The following is a 22,764-nucleotide window of genomic DNA, read 5'->3' on the forward strand; positions in this document are numbered from 1 at the left end:
AAAAAACAAAAAAAGAAAAGAAACCCCACGTAGGGAGCCAGGCACTGCCCTCCTGCCCAGCAACATCAGAGCAGATGTAGACACTAATGAAAGCAGACACACAGTGGCGGGTTGGAAATTATCTACAGGACCCACCGTTGCTTCTACTGTGGGCTGAACCAACCACCCTTGCCTTCCCCTACTCACTTAGTCTTGATTTCTAAGTCATCGTGGCTCGAGTGGCACATTTCACTGAATCGGGACACAAAGAAGTCATAGCTCCGGTGATAGGACGGGGTATCCTCCTCGATGTTGGCAAACTTCACAAACTATCAGGGAGGAAGGAGAGAAATACACGAGAGGTGACCCACCATGCTCCTCACTGCTGGGCATCCCGAGACCCCCTGCCATGGTCCAGCCACGGGAACCGCGCATCCCAGAGCCAGCTCGGCCGGCCTCGCAGAGCACGCTGGGAATATCTGAGTTCCCAATTCCGCTCACCTCTCCCATCTGCACAACAAGATTGGAAAACAAGGCCCTTCTCAGGCCTCCCCTGCTGCAAGAGCAGAGGTGGAAGAGAAGGGAACATGAAGGGGCTCACGGAAGCACCTGCCCTCACCCCTCCATCCAGAGCTACACAAACACACGGGGCCTGAGAGGCTCTTAGCCAGTGACAAAGCAGCAGCACCACCCTCAATGAATTCAAGGATGCAAGAACAAATCTGAAATTTGACTTAAAAATGTAATTACACTTTATTGTTAAAAATTGGAGTCTGGCCAGGTGCAGTGGCTAACGCCTCTAATCCCAGCACTTTGGGAGGCCGTGGCAGGTGGATCACTTGAGGTCAGGAGTTCGAGACCAGCCTGGCCAACATGGTGAAACCCTGTCTCTACTAAAAATACAAAATTAGCCAGGCATGGTGGCCGGCACCTGCAATCCCAGCTACTTTGGGAATCTCAGGCAAGAGAATCGCTTGAACCCAGGAGGCGGAGGTTGTACTGAGCCAAGATCGCACCACTGCATTCCTGCCGGGCCAATGGAGCGAGACTTCATCTCAAACAAAAATTGGAGTCAATTTTTAAAGTTTGCCATTTCAGTTCAGTAAGTCTGGGCAATCCTGGGCAGCTAGATTCCTTCTGGACCACAGTGCTGCACATTTGCAATTCTAAATAGGGACTTAATTTCAACTGAGTCCTGCAGAGAAGCAAGAATCATGAATTAAATGGAATCAAATTACTAAATATTTAATATGATTCATATAGGATTTTGTTTTGTTTTGTTTTTTGTTTTTTTTTTAGATAAAGTCTCACTCTGTCGCCCAGGCTGGTGTGCAAGGGCATGATCTCAGCTCACTGCAACTTCCTCCTCTCGGGTTCAAGGGATTCTCCCACCTCAGCCTCCAGAGTAGCTGGGATTACAGACCATCATGCCTAGCTATTTTTTTTTTTTTTTGTAGAGATGGAGTTTCACCATGTTGGTCAGGCTGGTCTTGAACTCCTGACCTCAGGTGATCTACCCACCTCGGCCTCCCAAAGTGCTGGGATTACAGGCATGAGCTACCATGCCTGGCCTTTATAGGTAATTTTTAAAATATTATTAATCTCATACCCCCAAACAAGTCTAAAAAGGTTAGATGCACTATAAGATATATTCTCCATTATTCTGCCCTGTATTATTATTTAATTTTTATAAGCATGTGTTGGTTCAAAAAGGATATGGTATTCTTCCTAAAAATATCTAGTTAGTAGACTCTTATGATATTTAGTATTGTTAATTTGTGTCCATATTTAATGACTTACAAGTTGTTAATAACTTTTTCTGGATGAAAACTAGCAGCTTCCACAAACATCATTAATGATTGTAGTGTTTTGTTCTTACAATAATAAATACAACAGCTATTTTCTGTTGACTGAGAGACTTCCAACCTACAAAGCAAATAAGGAGACCTTTCCTTCCAAACTACATCTAAAATGTATTGGCATATTTAGGAGTGAATATTCTGATATTAGCAATAACTCCAAGTGACATTGCTGGCATGACTGACGTGGTGATGCAGAAGAGGCACAGTGGTAGGGACCGGATGTGGTGGCTCACGCCTGTAATCCCAGCACTTTGGGAAGTCGAGGCAGGCAGACCACGAGGTCAAGAGATCGAAACCATCTTGGCCAACATGGTGAAATCCCATCTCTGCTAAAAATAGAAAAATTAGCTAGGTGTGGTGGCACACATCTGTAATCCCAGCTACTCGGGAGGCTAAGGCAGGAGAATCCCTTGAATCCAGGAGGTGGAGGTTGCAGTGAGCCAAGATCACGCCATTGCACTCCAGCCTGGTGACAGAGTGAGACTCTTTCTCCAAAAAAAAAAAAGAGGCATGGTAGTAATCCATGTGATCACAAGATCATCGATTACATACAAGTACAGAAGAGTTCCAGAAAGAAGGCTGAGTTGGGCCTTTGGCTGCCTGGCCTTCATAATCCCCCAAGGCCGGAACACAGAATGGAGGTGCTGAAGCCAGGTCTGGCTGAAGTTGAAGTTGGGTGCTTCACTGCTCTTTTTTTTTTTTTTTTTTTTTGAGATAGAGTTTTGCTGTTGTTACCCAGACTGGAGTGCAATGGCACGATCTCGGCTCACCGCAACCTCCGCCTTCCGGGTTAAAGCAATTCTCCTGCCTCAGCCTCCCGAGTAGCTGGGACTACAGGCGCGCACCACCATGCCCAGTTAATTTTTGTATTTTTAGTAGAGACGGGGTTTCACATTGTTGATCAGGATGGTCTCGATCTCGTGATCCACCCACCTCAGCCTCCCAAAGTGCTGGGATTATAGGTGTGAGCCACCCCGCCCAGCTTCACTGCTCTTAACCCTGAGAGCATGTTCCCTGACCGCACTCCTCACAGCCAAAGGCTGGCCCGGTAGAGGTGTCTGTCCACTCAAAGGAGACACACAGTCTCTAGCAGGTCCTAATGCAGATCTAGCCCTTAACTGGAGGTGTGGACTTTCAGCGAGACATCTAACTTCTTTTGATGTTTTGGTTTTCCCATGTGCAAAATAAGCGGCCCGGTTGTCACTAAGGTTCTTTTATTTTAAAGTTTTAAAAATTTATACTGTGTCTACTTCAAATATGATGAGGCAGATTAAAATAAGACTCCCAGTGTATGTGTAAGAGTGCATGCATTTTAGAACAAAAGAAAAAATGAAAAAAGGCCAATAATAAAGAGAGAGAAACAAACACACCCTTTGTCCCCAGCATGCAGTGACTGTGTATACATCAGGAGAATGAATGGCCAAATTTTATGTTCACTGGTTTGGGAGTTTGTCGGCCAACAGTTATGAATATTTTAGAAGTTTTTTTTTCTTTCTTGAGTCAGTGTCTCTCTCTGTCATCCAGGTTGGAGTGCAGTGGTGTGATCTTGTCTCCCTACAACCTCTGCCTCCTGGATTCAAGTGATTCTCTCCCTTTAGCCTCCCTAGTAGCTGGGACTACAGCTACAATGCCTGGCTAATTTTGTATTTGTAGTAGAGATGGGGTTTTGCCATGTTGGCCAGGCTGGTCTTGAACCTGACCTCAAGCAATCCACCTGCCTCAGCCTCCCAAAGTGCTGGGATCACAGGTGGGAGCCACTGCACCTGGCCTAGAAGCTTATATAATGTCAGGTACTTCCCTAAGACTTGTACATACATCATCGATTTTATTTTTTAAAATGATTCTAAGTTAGAGAGATTTTTATTGTCATTTTATAGACAAAGAAACTGACATCCACACAGTTAAGCAACTTGCCCAAGGCCCTGCAGGAGGGTCACAGTCCCCTGCATCCTGCTGCCTGTCTCCAGGACTTCCTGAAAACCTTTGGTTTTCATTTTTTGTTTTGTTTTGTTTTTCAGCTTTATTGAGATATAATAGACAAATAGAAATTGTATATATTTATATATTTAAGGTTTACAACTTGATGTTTTACGTACATATTCATTCATTTATAGAGACAAAGTCTCACTCTGTCGCCCAGGCTGGAGTGGAGTAAGGCAATCATGGCTCACTGCGGCCTGGAACTCCTGAGCTCAAGTGATTCTCCTGCCTCCTGAGTGGCTAGGACTACAGGTGTGCACCACCATGCCTGGATATATATATATATATATATATATATATATATATATATATATATATATTTTTTTTTTTGTAGAGACAGGGTTTCATTATGTTGCCAAGGCTGGTCTCAAACTCCTGGGCTCAAGCAATCCTCCCACATAGGCCTCCAACTTGATGTTTTTGACATACATTGTGAAATAGTCACCACCACAGTTAAGCCAGTTAACATATCATCTCACATGGTTGCCATTTTCTTTCCCCTTCCCTCCTTCCTTTCTGTGTTAAGAACACTTAAGATAGCTAAGATGTGGAAACAACGTAAATGTTTGACAAAGAAATGGATATGGAAAATGTGGTGTGTGTACACACACACACACACACACACACACACACACAGAATGGAATATTATTCAGCCTTAAAAAAGGGATAGCTGCAACAACATGGATGAACCTAGAAGACATTATACCAGGTAAAATAAATCAGACACAGAAAGACAGACGCTGCCTGATCTCACTCATATATGGAATCTAAAAAGTTAAGGTCAGCCAGGCGCAGCGACTCACACCTGTAATCCCAGCACTTTGGAAGGCTGAAAAGAGTGGATCACTTGAGGTCAGGAGTTTGAGACCATCCTGGCCACATGGTGAAACCCTGTCTCTACTAAAAATACAAAAAATTTGCTGGGTGTGGTGGCACACACCTGTAATCCCAGCTACTTGTGAGGCTGAGGCAGTAGAATTGCTTGAACCTGAGAGGCAGAGGTTGTAGTGAGCCAAGATTTCACCACTGCACTCTAGCCTGGGTGACAGAATGAAACTCCATCTCAAAATAAAATAAAATACTCGAGCTCATAGAAGCAGAGTAGAAGCGTGGTTGCCAGGAGTTGGGGGGAGTGGAACTGGGGAAATATTGGTCAAAGGGTACAAATGTTCTCCAGTTTTTATTCCTGCCTTCTGCGTCCTCTAGCCTCAGGCTAGATGACATTGTTAGGGAAGAACAAGAGGAGGAAGAGAAAGTGGCCAATAGGCACCTTAATACTGTTTTATTAAGAGGGTCGGGGACAGATAGCTGGGGTTGGAGGTGGGAGGACTCTGCTTTTCAAACAGTACCAGACAGCAGAGTCACAGGGCACTGCTGAGCACACCGATTTCTACCCCCTACCCCTCCCCCAACTCAGGCATGCTGAGTCTGTCCTGGAAGAGGCCTGGGAATCTCAGTGGGCCTGTCTGAGATTCACACCTGGAAGCCTCAGGCAGGGCTGACTGGCAGTCCAGCCTTCTCTCCTCCTCTCCCCTCCCTCACCCATGCCCCTCAGAACCCATTCCTGGTGGAACTGGAACACCAAGACCCCTCCACGTTCAACTTTGAGTCTACTCTTCCTCAGCGAGCTGTGGCACCACAGGACTGATGGGCAGTCAGGCCACGTGGCCAGTGCGGCTGCTCACGGCCAGTGTCTGTCCTCATTATCTCTGCTGTCTACACTGTTAAATATTTTAATCATTATCTCTGGCCGTAAGGTCAAAATTGATGTTAAAATCAATTTTTTAAAAATGAAAGTTCTGCAGCTACCCCTGAGGTAGTGTGGGTTAGAAAACATAAGTGGGAATCCCTTTCCTAAAACCACGGAAGGTCAGCAGTTTCTCCTGAATCTGTCCCAAGTGCGTCAGCCACAGCTGCTAACCTCACTGGAAAGCTCCCTTGTTCTCTTCTTTTGCAGCTCCATGAGTCCCTGGATGTGTGTGCTTCTGTGCTCTTCTTCCCTGAAAACTTAGTTTTGAGTCTTAAAAAAAAAATTTTTTTTTTTGAGACAGAGTCTTACCCTGTCACCCAGGCTAGAGTGCAGTGGCGTAATCTTGGGTCACTGCAACCTCTGCCTCCCAGGTTCGAGCAATTCTCTCGGCTCAGTCTCCCGAGTAGCTGGAATTACAGGCGCACGCCACCATGCTTGGCTAAGTTTTGTATTTTTAGTAGAGATGGAGTTTTGCCATGTTGGCCAGGCTGGTCTTGAACTCCTGACCTCGTGATCTGCTGCCTCAGCCTCCCGAAGTGCTGGGATTACAGGCATGAGCCACTGAGCCTGGCCTGTTTCTTTTCTTTAAAATGTGCCTGTCACCTCTGACCAGCCTGGCCAAGGTGGTGAAACCCAGTCTCTACAAAAAAAAAAAAAAATTAGCCACCAATGGTGGCCAGTACCTGTAATCCCCGCTACTCAGGAGGCAGAGGTTGCAGTGAGCTGAGATCGTGCCACTGCACTCCAGCATGGGCGACAGAGTGAGACTCTGTCCCCCCCCCCCAAAAAAATGTATCTATCACCTTCTAGGAACATGAATAAAGTAGAGAAGATTCAGAAAAGCTCCCTGAGCTCCTGGAGTAATGGGAACTCAAGGCATATTATTAGTAAGGTTCTTACTCTAAGAGGCTTAGACTTTTTATGACCCCTGCAGGATTCAGCACCACACAATCATTGAACAGCAGCATGTGCTGGGACAATGTACAAATACATTCCACTCACAACTTAAAAAACAGCACACCATTCTTAATATGTCCGGGACTCCACCCCCTATTCCTTCACATCCCGCTCAATCAGAAAAACAAATTTCAGATATGGTTGTAGTAAAGCTTATTTGCTTTGGTTTAACCCATGCCTTGTTCTGTTGGAAGCCTTCAAAATATCTATAAGACATCACAAAGCATAAGTTATAGAAGAGGCTATTCATTTGTAGGAGTTTTCCTCAGGAATGGCCATGACAGGCCCCTATATTCCAAGTGACAATAACATCAAATATTTCTGTGGCACTCGCTGCTTAGCACGTCAGTGTTTAGTTGTCTATGACTGTGCCATCTCTGCCTCAGTCTGCGTATCGTCTTCTCCCCTGTGTGCCAAATCTCCCTCTGCTTATCTCTAATAAAATGCTTTTGATTGCATTTAGGCCCACCTGGAAAATCCAAGATAATTTCCCAATCTCAAATTAAGTCAGTCCTTAACTTAATCACCACTGCAATGACACTGTTTCCATATAAGGTAACACGCACAGGTTTCCAGGATAAGATGCAGACATCTATTGCTGCATCGTTTTCCAGCTGATCACAACATCCATTATCTGATACAATTTTCAGCAAATGAGTGAGTTTAGCAGAACATGTGTTGCTCCCATGACAGAGATGAGAAAACTGAGGCTTAAAGGGAGCAAGTGAATTATTTCAGGTCAATCCACTTGTGACAGGTGGAGCTGAGACTCAGGCTTGAGAATTCTCACACTGGGTCCCATGATCTTATCTCTTTATATTTTAATGTGTATCAGAACTACCTAGGGAGGTTGTTTAAAATGCAGATTTCTGAGCCACTCCAGGCTACTGCCATCCTACTGAACGGACTCTCTAGGGGTAGGATTTAGGTATCTGCATTTTCTCCTCCTTTCCTTCCTCCCTCCGTCCATCCCTCTGTCCCTCCCTCCCTCCTTCCTTTCTTCCTTTCTCCTTCCTTCCTTCTGTCACAGGGCCCAGGCTGGAGTGCAGTGGTGTGATGCAGCCTTAACTTCACCTCAGCTCCTGAGTAGCTGGAACTACAGGCGCATGCCAAAATGCCCAGCTAATTTTTTATTTTGTACAGATGGAGTTTCAGTGTTGCCCAGGCTGGTCTTGAATTCCTAGGCTCAAGTGATCCACCTGCCGTGGCTTCCCAAAGTGCTGGAATTACAGGAGTGAGCCACTGCGCCCAGCCAGGTATCTGCATCTTTAAGTGCCTGCTCCCCCTATTCCAGGGCAGGGGATCTACAGGCCGCATGTACTTGGCCCAGGGTAAACTGGTTCCACAGCTATAGAAATGTTCTAAGGCAGGCTGCGGGGAAGAAAGCTCTCACAGAACCTTGGGAAAAGCTGGGGAGGCATGTCCTTGGTCATGGAGGTCCGTCAAGACTGGATCAATGGACAGCCACTTCCTTTGAAGGGGAGAACTGGGAGGGTTCGGGCTTGAACCAAGGGTAGCATGGTGCCATCTCTGGAGCACACTGTTTGCCCTCTGGGGCCCAGGACTGCCTAGGAAGCTGCAGCCTTGAGGCTCGGGCTGCTGACCATTCCATTTCCTCAGGCTGCCAGGACTCTTGCTCTATCAGATATTCTAAGGAAGCTGCACTTAATGTCAGTCCCTGATCTCCCATGAAGAAGGTATGTGCAACAGGGCTGTCTGATGAAACAAGCACCTTTTTGGTACCAGGATCTCGAGCCTCCTTAGGAACCCCTGATTTGATAGCTTGTGGGGTGGAGCCTGAAAGTATAAAAGCACAGTCGCAGCAGCCTAGCTGCATCACCTGGTCAGGGAGCACTGGCTGTGGATCCCTGTGGGGCAGCTCCTAGAGAGCCCACCCTATGTTGCTCCTAAATCTTCTAGGGGTGTACATGAGGGGGCCAAGATGGAAATTTTGGTGACAGTGATTCAGAGGGTCTGATGGGGTGTTTCCCGGGAGCCCTGGTCAAGGGACCACACCTACTGTGGAACTCCACCTAGGAATGTGCCAACATCTGGCTCAGATGAGGTTGGGACTTTTGGGTTTTATAGCAAGTAAGGCCTTCTTCCCTCTTAAAGAGGCAGCGTAGTGTTAATGATTACAAGAAGGGGTTTGGAGCCAGACCACACATTTGAATCCTAATTATTAGTAGGGGGATCTGGAACAAGTTACTTAAAGCTCCCTGTGCCTCAGTTTCCCTATCTATCAAATGGGGGTAACCCAAGCATCTGCCTTGTAGGCTTGGAATGACCAGACTCTACCTGCCCTGCCTGTCGCAGTTAACCGCTGTCTCCTCAGTTTTCCCCCAGTGCATTTTGGCCTGCCATCAATACTCAATGAGTTTTCACTGGGCCCTTTTACCTGTGTGACTGGTCACTATTTCTTTAAATGCATGATACAGCAGGAACTTCCTGTTTCACCCCTACCATTGTGAATTCACACTTTATAGATGACTTTTATTAAAATTCGAATTGTCTAATGCATGAGACCACGAAAGAATAAAGTTTATTTTTTTTAAGGTCTAGCAATGATGAAGAAGGTTGCCATAGCAACAAACTGAAGATTTTAAACATGTGATATTTCAAAGGCCAGGGGCACTGCTAGGGCCACCTTTCAAGATCAAAGTTTTAGCTCTTTATACACAACAAAGGGTGCCAAGTTTGCTGGAATGATCACCCACCCTGCAGTACAGGCAGGCGGGAGGCACAATGGTTTGAAAACTGAGGGTTACTAAGGGTCAATAGAGAGAGCAAGCTCCAAAGACTGGCCTTGCAAAAACAGCTCTCCCCTGGTCTGGAAAAGGGAAGCTGAGCTGGCTGGCCATAGTCATGGGCCAAGTCTCTCCAAACAGAAGACAGCCATTCCCTCTTCTATAGGCATCCTGAACCAACCAACTTCCTGTTGTCAGTGACAGAACTATAGTTAAAAATACTGGGCATATGGCTGGGTACGGTGGCTCATGCCTGTAATCCCAGCACTTTGGGAGGCTGAGGTGGGTGGATCACCTGAGGTCAGGAGTTTGAGACCAGCCTGACCAACATGGAGAAACTCCGTCTCTACTAAAAAATACAAAAATTAGCCGGGCATGGTGACACATGACTGTAATCCCAGCTACTCAGGAGGCTGAGGCAGGAGAATTGCTTGAACCTGGGAGATGGAGGTTGCAGAGAGCTGAGATCACACCATTGCATTTTAGCCTGGGCAAGAGGAGTGAAATTCTGTCTCAAAAAACAAAACAAAACAAAACAAAAAACCACTGGGCATACGTAGAACCCTAGCTCTCTCACAGTTGAAGGACTGCAGGCCTTTTTGCTGCATTTACCCACACAGAGAGAAAGGAGAACTGCTTCTTTGCTTCACTAGACTTCATCTGGCTAGAAAAATCAATACCAAAAAACATGCCCAAATCTAAGACAAGGTCCTACCTGGAAGCAGATCTTGCCAACCACATGGTTTTGAGCTTATCATTGCCTGGCCCTTTCTCCCCATTGCCCTTGTTTACAGCAATTCCCTGGAGCAGTTTTCACATAGCCAGAAGCACAGTCCATCCCATCTTAACTTGATCATGTCCTGCCAACCTCCTGACTACCAGCCAAGGCATAGTAATTCCCCAAATCTATGACATGCTCTCCTGTCCACCCGCATTATACAGTCCTTCCTTCAAGACTCTTTGCAAAACTGGCTCTGGTTTTAGGGACTCCTGGGAAAGACTAGCCCTTGCTGGCCCTAGGATGCCATCCCTGCTGGCCCTGGGCAGCCCCATATACTGGACTCCAAGGTCTACACTCAGGAAGCACAGGCCTCGGGGAGCACCCCCTGGCTACCTCTGCTCAGACCTCAGGGAGCACCAGCTGGGTGCCTCTGCTCTCAGAGCCTGTCCTTAGCTGGTGCTGAGTCCCAGGCCTTGGGCCGTTCCACTGGCCTTGCAGTTCTGACCTCACCTGACTTCAGAGAACCCACCTCTGGCCTGCTGGTCTCTAGCAGTGCTGATTTTTGAACCAAAGTGCTGGAGATTGGGTTATATCTAGTCCACAGATGACAGTTAAAACCACAAGAGTTAATAAAATTGTCCAGGGGCAGCATATTCAGTGAGAAGATGGCAGAGGACAGAGCCTTGGAGATCACAGACACTCAGGGGTATGAGGAAGAAGAGAATCATTGAAGGACACTGTCTTGGCTTCCTGTGGCTGCTGTAACAAGTTACCACCATTTAGTGGCTTAAAACAACACATATTTATTATCTGAGTTCTGGAGCTCAGAAGTCTACAATGGGTCTGCATGGCTGCATTCCTTCTGAGGGCTCCAGGGAGCATCCATTTCCTTGTGCTTTCCAGCTTCCAAAGCCACCTGCATCCTTTGGCTCACGTCCCCTTCTCCAGCTTCGAAACCAGCAGCAGAGCATCTTCAGATCTCTTTGTCTCGGTCCCTCCACTTCCATCATCACATCCCCCTCTGTCTGACTGATTCTCCTGTGTCCCTCTTATAATGACCCTTGGGATTGTATCAGGCCCACCTGGATTATCCAGGATAATCCCCCCCAGCTCAAGATTCTTAACTTGATCACATCTGCAAAGTCCCTTTTGTCATATAAGGTGGCATTCACAGGTCCCAGGGATTAGGACATAGGCAACCTTGGGGTAAGGGGGCATTATTCAGCCTACCACAGAAACTAAGCAGGGTGAGTCTGGTGGGAAGAGTCGGGGTGACAGGCTTGAGGAAGCCAAGGGAGTGTGAAGAAAGGTGCGATCCCCAGGGAGAAATGGGGGTGATCCCAGGGAGAAATGGACACTATTTCAGGGCATGATCCTCAGGGAGAAACGGGAGCAATCCCAGGGAGAAATGGGCGCGGTCCCCAGGGGAGAATGGGTGTGATCCCCAAGGAGAAATGGTTGTGTGGTTGTTTGCAATCCCAGGGAGAAATTGGCACAATCCCAGGGAGAAACTGGTGAAGTCTCCAGGGGAGAAACGGGAGCAATCCCAGGGAGAAATGGGTGTGGTTCCAGGAAGAAATGCCACCAAGAGATAAAAACATGAGGGGAAAGGTGGGTGGGGAGACAGTTATTTGCATGGTTTCTACAGATTCTAACTGTAAAGACAAAAATGTAATTTTACAATGGAGAGGGTAGCTGGCCACACCCTGGGCCAGGATCACACTTGGCATCCATAAAAGTGGGACACAGACATTTCTGCCTCCTGCTGTGATACCCAGTATAGCAACCCACAACCTCCATGAAGTATTATAGCCAAAAGTAGTTACCTGCATCCAATCAAACCTTCAGATCTAATTCCAGTTTGCAGGAAACACAAGAGACAGGAGAGTCAGGTGAGTGACACCACAGGAAAGAACCAGACAAATTCAGAATGGGGGGCATTCTACAAAGCAACTGACCTTCCCTCTTCAAAGAGTCAATGTCATGAGTAAAAGAGGTACAGAGTGAGGTTGGGAAGCTGCTGAGAGAGGTAAGGGATGCAGGAAACAAAGAAACACAGTCTTTATTAAGTTCTGATTTGAAAAATGCTAGCAATGTAGACAACGGGAGACAAGCAGGGAAACCTGGATTTGGACGACATATGAAAGTAAGATTGGGGAATGACTCGATTTTGTCAGGCAAGATAATGGCATTTTGTAGTTATGCAGGCGAATATAATTTTTTTGTTTTTCTCTTGTTTATTAATTTAATTTACTTCTACAGTACAAGAGACTTAAACTTGTGTTTAGATTGAGGGAAGGAACAAAAGCAAGGCAAAGGATGGAGATGGGGAGGGGGAGAAAGAATGGATCCAGGGAGGCTCCGGAGGGGCTAGGCACCTCTTCCTTTGGAGAGAAAGAAGATGGACACTGGAAGTGGGAGGAGCCCCCTGGGACAGCCCCCATTTCCTGAGTGGGAGAAGAAGGCAAATGCATCTTGAGACTGAAGAAGCTGATTTGGGAGGGGAGTTGATGAGAAAATGGAAGCTTCGTGAAGACCACCTGGGGGACGTAAGAGGAGGCTGCTCTGAAACCCTGGTAAACTCCTAGCGCACCAATGTGTGGAGGCCCTGACCCACAGGCCATGTGGTTTTCTGAAGTGGGGGCATTTGGTGGAGAAGGCGGGGTGGCTGTGCAGACCCCAGGAGGGTGAGGCAGGTGGACAGAAGGTGTCCTAAGGGCCCAGGAGGGTGGCAGAGGAAGGGAGTCTCAGCAAGAGTGGGAGCTTGGAGGGAAAGAGGAGACCTGGGGAGGTGAGACCTTGCGAGTGGAGGAGAGTGAGGGAGCAAGGTGGGGGGAACAGGGAGCTGCACAGACTGAGTCACAAGGAGGGATGTCTCCAAGACCTCCACCATCCAGGACCCCCACGACCCTGGCCCTGCTGTAGGGAGGCTGCCCTCCCACTCATCTGCTGAGTGATTTGCTTTGCACTAGCCTCCGAGTGGGCTTGGTTTGAGGTTGTGGCACAGTAAAAGCACAAATGCCTGTGTGCCATTGACTCTGGGTTATTCGGAGGACAACTTTTTGTTTTTTATTTTTATTTTTCATTTTTTTGAGATGGAGTTTCACTCTTGTTGCCCAGGCTGGAGTGCAATGGCACGATCTTAGCTCCCCACTACCTGTGCCTCCCAGGTTCAAGCGATTCTCCTGCCTCAGCCTCCTGAGTAGCTGTGATTACAGGCATGTGCTACCACGCCCAGCTTATGTTTGTATTTTTAGTAGAGACAGGGATTCTCCATGTTGGTCAGGCTGGTCTCAAACTCCTGACCTCAGGTGGACCACCCACCTTGGCGTTCCAAAGTGCTGGGATTACAGGTGTGAGCCACCACATCTGGCCAAGTATAACTTTTAAAAAATGGAGGTAAAATTCACATAACCTAAAATTAGCCTTGTTTAAGTGTTCAATTCAGTGGCCTTTAATCCATTCACAATGTTTTGCAATCAAAACATGTTCCTCCCGCCAAAAGGAAACCCTAAACCCACTCAGCGGGTCCTCTCCATTCCTCTCCCCCGTTGCCTGGCAAACACAAATCTATTTCCTGTCTCTACAGATTTCCCTAATTGGATATTCCATATAAATATGATGATAAATATGTGACCTTTGGGTTGTTTCTACATTTTGTGTCTTGTGAATACTATTGCTATGAACATTTTGTGTATAGCTATTTGTTTGAGAACCTGTTAATGATTATTTTGGGTATATACCTTAGCAGAATTGCTGGGCCATATGATAATTCCATATGTTCAACTTTTTGAAGAAGCACTAAGCTATTTTCCATAGGTGCTGCCCCATTTCACGTTTCCACCGGCAATGCATGAGGGTTTTGGGTTCCATGCATCCTTGCCAACATTTGCCGTCTTTCGTGTGTGTGACTGTGTTTTTAATCGCAATCTTAGTGGGTGAGGTGAAGTGGCATCTTGCTGTGGTTGTGATTTTTATTTCCTTAATGATGAGGGATGTGAAGTATCTTTTTGTGTGCTTCTTGGCCATGTGTATATCTTTTCTGGGGAAATGTCTATGTGAGTTCTTTGCCCGTTTTTAATTGGGTTGTCTTTTTATTGTTAAGTCTTAAGAATCATTTGTATATTCTGGTTATTGAACCCTTATTAGATATATGATTGGTAAATATTTTCTCCCATTCCCTGGGTTATCTTTTTATTGTCTTGATTGTGTCCTTTGCTGCATAAAAGTTTTAATTTTTTCTTTTTTCTTTTCTTTTTTTTGAGACAAAGTCTTGCTTTGTCACCCAGGCTGCAGTGCAGTGGAGTGACCTCAGCTCACTGCAACCTCCACCTCCTAGCTTCAAGCAGTTCTCCCACCTCAGCCTCCCAAATAGCTAAGATTACAGGCATGCACAGTCACACTCCAGCTGATTTTTGTATTTTTAATAGAGACGGGGTTTCATAATGTTGGCCAGGCTGGTCTGGAACTCCTCACAAGTGACCCACCCACCTTAGCCTCACAAAGTGCTGGGATTATAAGTGTAACCCACTGCACCCAGCCAAAGTTTTAAATTTTGATGAAGTTCAATTTATCTATGTTGTTTCTATAGTTGCTTTTGATATCATATCTAAGAATCCATTGCCAAATCCAAGATCATAAAGACTTATGCCTATAGATTCTTCTAAGAGTCTTATAGTTTTAGCTCTTACTTTTAGGGCTTTGATCTATTTTGAGTTAATTGTTGTGTGTGGTGTGAGATAGAAGTGGAAGTATAAACTTTCAATGTATGAATCTTCATAATATTTTACTATGTGTATACACTAGGCTAATATGTTAGATTGTTTATATGGAGGATCTCAGGATCATCAGATTTAATATTTTTAGTTTATCATTAGTAAGTGCCCTTAAAAGTCAGGACGTGGTGATTGACACTGTCTCCAAGACATGCATCTGGACCCATCAAGCAGTGAGGCAGATGTGCAGAAGTGAACCCTGAGCGAGTAAGGGGTTTAGCTGGCCCTGCCTCCCCACCTTCTCCTGGCTTTTCCTGTCCCTCCTCATGATCCAAAGCCCAGGTATTTTCATTAAGGGCTGGAAAGCATCACTTAAATTTTCCCCAGCACAGTGGCTCACACCTGTAACCAGCACTTTGAGAGGCCAGGGCGGGCAGATCACCTGAGGTCAGGAGTTTGAGAAGGGCCTGGCCAACATGGTGAAATCCCTTGTCTACTAAAAATACAAAAATTAGCCAGGTGTGGTGGTGGGTGCATGTAATCCCAACTACTCAGAAGGCTGAGGTGCGAGAATTGCTTGAACTCTCTCTGGGAGACTCCGTCTCAAAAAAAAAAAAAAGAAAAGAAAGTAAAAAAAAGCATCACTTAAATTTTTAAATTGTACTTTACTGCATGATGTAAAATGCAGAGTGATATTAGCAAATCTGGATTTTGTGACAAGTCTTCTGACAACTTCATCCTTGGAATGATTAAGCACAACCTGTATGAATATCTATCCCAGATGAAGGAAGCAAGGGAGGGACAAGGAGCGGGAGATGAGAAAGAAAGAATAAAAGAAGGAAGGAAGGGAAGGAATCCTACACAGGCTTAAGATGAGAATGGGTCAATGGTTCCCAGACCTAAAAGGCATCACGTGGGAAGCAAAAATACACAGATTCCCAGGTCTCCTCTCCAGAGATGTGGGTCTCTTTGAGCCCTAGGAATCAGTTTCCAAAGCTCAATGTCTGAGTTAGGGACCTTGAAGGGGTTATGGTTTCTGAAGAGACACTCTACTGGGGGGAGATCTGTGCTATGCCAGTTCAGGAAGCAAACCCAGGTCTAAAGGAAAAGCTACAGGGAGGCATCATGGGCTCAGGGTGAGGTTTTTCTTGACTTCTCACCCACAGGCCGGGGGGTGGTGGGCTGCCTTGTGATAGACTAAGCCTGGTCATGGGAGCATCAGCACAGAGGCTGGGTGCCATGCTTTGGAATCCATGGGGAGGACTTCACATCGGGTGGGGCCTGGTGAGGGGCTTCTGACCTTGCCACCCCTCAGATTCTAGGGAGAATGTTGATAGATGCACAGGGGCTGAAAGAATCACTGTCTAAAGCCAGCGCTCCAGCTATGTGAGCACAGACAAATCATCTCACTTCTCAGGGCCCCATCTCTACACTGAGAAATCCGACAAAACGAGGGGTTAGATGAGTTGATGCATTTTGCTTTCTTTTCCTTTTCTCCTTTCTCTCCTTCTCTTTCTTTTGATTTCCTGGCATCAAAACCTTTTATCCAAATAAAATGCTGCAAACTTCCATTCAAACAATGAAAAGGATGGGCTGGGCGTGGTAGCTCACACCTGTAATCTCAGCACTTTGGGAGGCTGAGGCAGGTGGATCCCTTGAGGTCAGGAGTTTGAGAGCAGACTGGCTAACATGGCGAAACCCTGTCTCTATGAAAAATAAAAAAATTAACTAGGGCAAGACGCTGTAGCTCACACCTGTAATCCCAGTACTTTGGGAGGTCAAGGCAGGCAGATCACCTGAGGTCAGGAATTAGAGACCAGCCTGGCCAATATGGTGAAACCCCATCTCTACTAAAAATTAGCCAGCTATGGTAGCGGGTACCTGTAATTCCAGCTATTGGGGAAGCTGAGGCAGGAGAATCACATGAACCTGGGAGGTGGTTGCAGTGAGCTGAGATTGCACCATTGCAAGACTCCGTCTCAAAAAAAAAATTAGCTGCACATGGTGGCACACACCTTGAATCCCAGCTACTGGGGTGGCTGAAGCAGGAGAATTGCTTGAACTTGGGAGGCAGAGGTTGCAGTGAGCCGAGATCATGCCAGTGCACTCCAGCCTGGGTAACAGAGTGAGGCTCCACCTCAAAAAAACCAAAACAATGAAAAGGAGCTGGCTATTGGATGAAGTATCAGTAAAGGGCCTAGAGACTTCTATTCCTCTTCCCCCAGGCCCTCCTTTCCCCCACAAAGCTCTGAATCCCCATGAAGACCAGTTTGGAACTCCTGAGCTGGACTGTCAGACAATGACATGCTGGCAGGTGTAAAATGATGAGGAGCAAAAGGACACTCTTCTCAGGAAGGCTCAAGAGGTCTTGGCTCAGAGAGCTGGAAAGAGCAGCAGACAGGGATGGCAAGGGGAAAGGCTGCCTTCCAAGCTGCCCTCTGGAGCTACTGCAAATATTTGACTTAACTTATTGACAATAGCTGGTCCTTAAATCATCTGTGTTGTCTGCAGTACAGCAATCATGAGTCAACTTGCTCTCTGGCTGATGCGATGATTCACTGTGATGGGGAATCTGCAGGACACTGAATTTTCCAGGCAGTAGCTGACAAAACACCTACCCTGGGCTAGGATTTGCTATGGGGAAAGCTAAGCTGGCAGCCACCTGCTTCCTGTGGCCCCCACAGATGCGTGATGGCTGGTTCATTTTCCATTCAGATGTTCTCTTTTAGGCTGTGGTTATCTTAAACAGGACAACTAAAACAGTATCTGAAGCTGTTGCCAGGGCAACTTGACAAAGGACTTTCCCCTCATCTAGTGTATGTGTAACGTGTCAAAGGCAGCTGGCTGCCAGGGAGAGAAAAGAGAAGGGAATCTGTATAGGTTGCTACTCTTGGTCCTCAGAAGGAAAGTTGGAAGACTCTCTTCTGGTTAAATCAACTTATGTAGAACAGGAAAGCAACCCTGACTCATGCAATAAAAATTCAGGTTTGGGGCTGGGCATGGTGGCTCATGCCTGTAATCCCAGCACTTTAGGAGGCCGAGGTGGGTGGATCACGAGGTCAGGAGTTCGAGACCAGCCTAGCCAATATGGTGAAACCCCATCTCTACTAAAAATACAAAAATTAGCCGGGCGTGGTGGCACGTACCTGTAGTCCCAGCTACTCAAGAGGCTGAGGCACGAGAATTGCTTGAACCCAGAGACAGAGGTTGCAGTGAGCCAGGATCGCACCACTGCACTCCAGCCTGGGCAACAGAGCGAGACTCTGCCTCAAAAATAAAATAAAATAAAATAAAAAAATAAAAACTCAGCTTGGGGGGGTAAGAGGCAAACCTTAAAGTTTGGTGATATCTGCAGCTAGATAAAGGCCTCACTTAAGATCTGTAAAATAATTGCATCTAAGCTGTATGAAGACCTGGAGCTTAAAGTATGTCTTGAAGGAAAAGGAATGGGAGAGATGGCAAGAAACTAAAGACAACCAGGGCATGGGAGTTTGTTTAGATGCACACATGAAGCTGGGAGTTTTTGACCTATCTGATAGCTCTTCTCTAACAAATCATACTCTCTCATGACTGCAGCCACTTGCACTGAGACCAGGGTTAGAGAGCTTGGAGGACTTACAGAGACCAAGTTGAACCTGCTCATGGTATTGATGAAAAGACTGAGGCCCATAAAAGGTAACCTGCTCGACGCTTCACAGTAAGGGAAGGACAGAACTAAGCCAGAAGCCCTGTTTCCTGCTTCCCTGTGGTCTTTCCACTGATCTGGTAGCTTTGTCCTGGGGACATCACTTTACTCTGTCTTTGAAAGAGACATAACCTGGACAGCTTTCAAGATATGCCCCCATAGAGTGCTGAGTGGTGAGGACCTTGGGCTCCTCCTGCCCTCCAAAGAATGCCTCTGTTTCCATTGATTTTTATATCTATTGGGGGCCCCACTTAAAATTATTTGAGGGGAAAAAATTCTATCAGTAAAAAAAGTTTGGAGATTATCAGTCTAACGCTGAAAACATTAGATGGTGTTAATTGTTGCACAAATTTATGAATACACTAAAACCAGTTTTTTTTTTCTTTCTTTCTTTTTTTTTTTGAGATGGAGTCTCAATCTGTTGCCCAGGTTGGAGTGCAGTGGTGCGATCCTGGCTCACCACAGCCTCTGCTTCTGGGTTTAAGTGATTCTCCTGCCTCAGCCTCCTAAGTAGCTGGGATTGGATTACAGGTGTGTGCCATGACACCAGGCTAATTTTTTTTTTTTTGTATTTTTAGTGGAGATGGGGTTTTGCCAAGTTGGCCAGGCTGGTCTCAAACTCCTGACCTCAAGTGATATAACCCTTGGCCTCCCAAAGTGCTGGGATTACAGGTGTGAGCCACCATGCCCGGCCACCACTGAGTTTTAACATGGGATGCTTAAAAGTGGTGAATTCTGTTTTTAAAAATTATTTTATTATGCATCTATATAATTTGTTTAAAAATGAAAGGGCCCTTTGTTCACACAAAGAGAGACCCCAAAACAAGCAGTGTATCACACTTAGGGTTGGGAAGTAAATAGGAACAGAATGTGACAATGCTGACCCTGAGGTCTCCCCTTCCCCTGCCAACCCCCAGGATGCAGGTGGGAGCCCAGGATCCCCCCGGGCCGCTCCTTACTGAGTTGGTGCCGAGGATCTGCAGGTTGGGCTTCTCCGACTCTAACAGCTTGGCCACCATCTTTAGGAAGCTCTCCACGAAGAGGTTGATGCTCTGGCAGTGGCAGGCCATGAGCAGCTGGTCCAAAGCCTCCATGGCAATGCACACGTACCTGGGAAGGGCAGCACACACCATCACTGGCCACATCCCTGCCACCCCATGGCCCACCCGGGACATGCAAGGTGTCAGCGCAGTGACCTGGGCAATGCACCATCCAGGTAATGAGGCTTCCCCACAGCCTGCAAATGTCTGGGCAGCCTTTCCAACAAGTGTCTGCTCCAGTCCAGAACTCAGTTACAACGAATCCGGGCTGGAAGGAAGCCTGGAGACCAACTCATTCAGCTGTTCATTTACAGATTAATAACAGGAGGATGGATGAGATGAGCATTTCATGAGTCAATACAAAGAGCAAGATTGATACCCACAATAGCAAACTCTAATTCTAAACTCTATGAGGTTGGAGAATTACCCAATCCAAGTCAAGAAGTGTTTTTGAGTACCCACTGTGGAAAGGCTCTGTCCTAGACAGTGCAGGGGGTATAAGGATGAGGAAGGCAGTCCTTCAGCGGAACGACAACTATTCCTTTAAAGGGAAAATAAATCCTACAAGAAAATCATACATTATGCATGAGGTTTCCAAGGATGGAAAGAGATGGTTCGAGTGGGGAGAAAGTCAAGATCTTTATGAAGAATCTGAGGCAGGCCTGAGGAACAACTTTAAGGAATAGAAAATTGTAAGTTTTGCATTGGAAAGCCTCAGAAAGTACTCTGCAAGCAATGTGGCTGACAGCATTACTATACGAGGAACAGAATTTGCAAGTGTTGTGTTTGAAAGCCTCAGAAGTCCCATGATAAATTACTATACAAGCAATATGGTTGACAACATTACTATGTTTGGATGATACTCCCTACTTAGGGAATAAGACAGACAAGATGGATACAGAATAAATTTTTTTTTCTCCTTATGAGGAATGTTCCCTGTGTGAACTAAGTCTTAGTTCTACTTAAACAATTCCTCTCAAGTCTAAAACCTGAGTGAACAACCTCAGAAACTAGGAATACACCACATCCAGTGTCAAAGAGCTAAGCCAGCTCACTAGATGACTGACAACTGGCATGGTTGGCTCTGTGTCCCCATCCGAATCTCACCTTGAATTGTAATAATCCCCTCATGTCAAGGGTGGGGCACCAGGTGGAGATAACTGAATCATAGGGTGGTTTTTCCCATACTATTCTTGTGACAGTGAGTGCACTCGTGCGAGAGCTGATGGTTTTATAAGGGGCTTCCCCTTTAGTTTGGCTCTCATTCTCTCCCCTGCCTCCATGTGAAGAGGTGCCTTCCACCATGACTATAAGTTTCCTGAGGCCTCCCCAGCCCTGCAGAACTGTGTAAGTCAATTGAACCTCTTTTCTTTATAAATTACTCAGTCTAGGGTATTTCTTCATAGCAGCATGAGAACGGACTAATACAGTGAAATAAAATGTCAAGCTAAAGCCTAATAACCTCTGTCCTCTATTCACAATTCTACTCTTAGAAGAAGCAAAAAAGAGGGCCATGCCATCCCCTACCTCCAGCTCCTTAACCCCTGAAAATAACAATCTCATTTGTAATTCTTGCTGTTCTCTCCTCTGTGCTAAATATACCCAAGCCCTCCCAAACTAGCCTTCACAGGACAACCCCCAATTATCTTAGTCGTCTTACCCAATGCTTCTCATAAATCTCCCCAAAAAGTGCGAAGAATCAAATTCCTAATGAGGAGAGAGACACCTCTAAGCTCAAATTTCATATTCGTTGCAAGAGTATGACATAACTAGTAATGTCTACATCATAAAACATACATCCTTTACTTACAAAGCATTTGCATTCTAAAGAAAGAGGGTTTCTGTTGTTTGTTTTGTTTTGTTTTCTAGCAAGGAAGCTGCTGCAAACCTTTCAGAAATTATTCTGGTTAAAATCTTTATAGTTTTGGAGTTAAGTTTCTGGGGTAGAATGCCAGATGTCTCTCCTAAAATGTGTCCCTTTGCCTTTCCCTAGTAATTCAGAATTTTAGCTGTGCATGTGGCTGCTCATTTGGGACTCCATTTCCTAGTCTCTCATGCTGTGAGGTGAGGCTACATGATAAAAACACTGCCATTAAATGTGGGGAAGTGGCCAGGGCATGGTGGCTTATGCCTGGAATCCTGACACTTTGGAAAGCTGAGGTGGGCAGATTGCTTGAGCCAGGAGCTCAAGACAGCCTGGGCAACATGGCGAGACTCCTTCTTTACAAAAAATACAAAACTTAGCCAGGCGTGGTGGTGTATGCCTGTAATCCCAGCTACTTGGAAGGCTGAAGTGGGAGGATCACTTGAGCCTGAGAGGTTGAGGCTGCAGTGAGCCATGATTGAACTATTGCACTCCAGCCTGGGTGACAGAGTAAGATCCTGTCTCAAAAATAAATAAACAGGCCAGATACAGTGGCTCACGCTTGTAATCCCAGCACTTTGGGAGGCCAAGGTGGGTGGATCACAAAGTCAAGAGTTCAAGACCAGCCTGGCCAATATGGTGAAACCCTGTCTCTACTAAAAATACAAAAATTAGCTGGACATGGTGGTAGCACCTGTAGTCCAAGCCGCTCAGGAAGCTGAGGCAAGAGAATCACTTGAACCCAAGAAGCAGAGGTTGCAGTAAGTCAAGATCATGCCACTGCACTCCAGCCTAGGTGACAGAGCAAGACGCCATCTCACTAAAAAATAAATATATAAATAAACAAAAAAATAAAATAAGAGGAAGATATGTGAACATCAGCATCTCTTGATTATAAGACACAATCCTGTCTTCTCTCTTACCCTCTTCCTACCAGCTGGGGGGAAGTGGCAACAACTGGAGACCCAAAGAGAAAAGTCATGTGCTGAAGATCCCTGAATGACCTCATGGAGCAGAGCCCACTGGCCCACCTCAGAGTGGTGTGAGAGAGAAGATAAATACTTCCATATTGCGGGAACTACTGTCTTTTTTAGTTTCTTTATACTCCAAATAGCACAGGCACCTAATAATCAGGTTTGGGAATGCTTTAGAAGCCTGATGACACAAATAAAGGTGAATTCTGAGCAATCCAAAGCAAACCAAGTGACTGACCTCATTGGAAAGGAAAGTAAGAGCTAGAAATCTGTCTATGCTGCTAGAGGTGAGATCATTGCAAGTCTTCATGAACTCAGAGTTTGGGCGCATGTGCCCATTACAGGATGGTGATCCTTCTACTTGTAATGTCAAATCATGTGGAATAGAAAAGTATGTTCTGATACAAAGAAAATACAGGAGAGGTAAAGTAAGCAGAAAACTGTAAAGCCTAATTGGGGTACCAAGAAATCAGGTAATGTTTCCTCAGT

At 46.0% G+C, this 22,764-nt stretch overlaps 1 protein-coding gene across 3 annotated transcripts in view; it reads right to left on the reverse strand.

Moving 5' to 3' along the window:
• EFR3B (EFR3 homolog B) overlaps positions 1-22,764 on the reverse strand; it is a 113,289-nt gene that overhangs the window by 36,368 nt on the left and 54,157 nt on the right. For 2 of the 3 annotated variants that reach the window (XM_035273030.3, XM_035273029.3), the window contains exons 4-5: positions 19,357-19,507; positions 187-308 (exon numbers count right to left, since the gene is read on the reverse strand). In XM_035273030.3, coding sequence (XP_035128921.1) covers positions 187-308; positions 19,357-19,507 — 273 coding nt within the window. The remainder of the gene's footprint in view (positions 1-186; positions 309-19,356; positions 19,508-22,764) is intronic. The other variant, XM_078349807.1, reaches the window with a different exon arrangement.

Source organism: Callithrix jacchus, chromosome 14 (genome assembly GCF_049354715.1).
Source record: "Callithrix jacchus isolate 240 chromosome 14, calJac240_pri, whole genome shotgun sequence".
NCBI classification, from domain to species: Eukaryota; Metazoa; Chordata; class Mammalia; order Primates; family Cebidae; genus Callithrix; species Callithrix jacchus.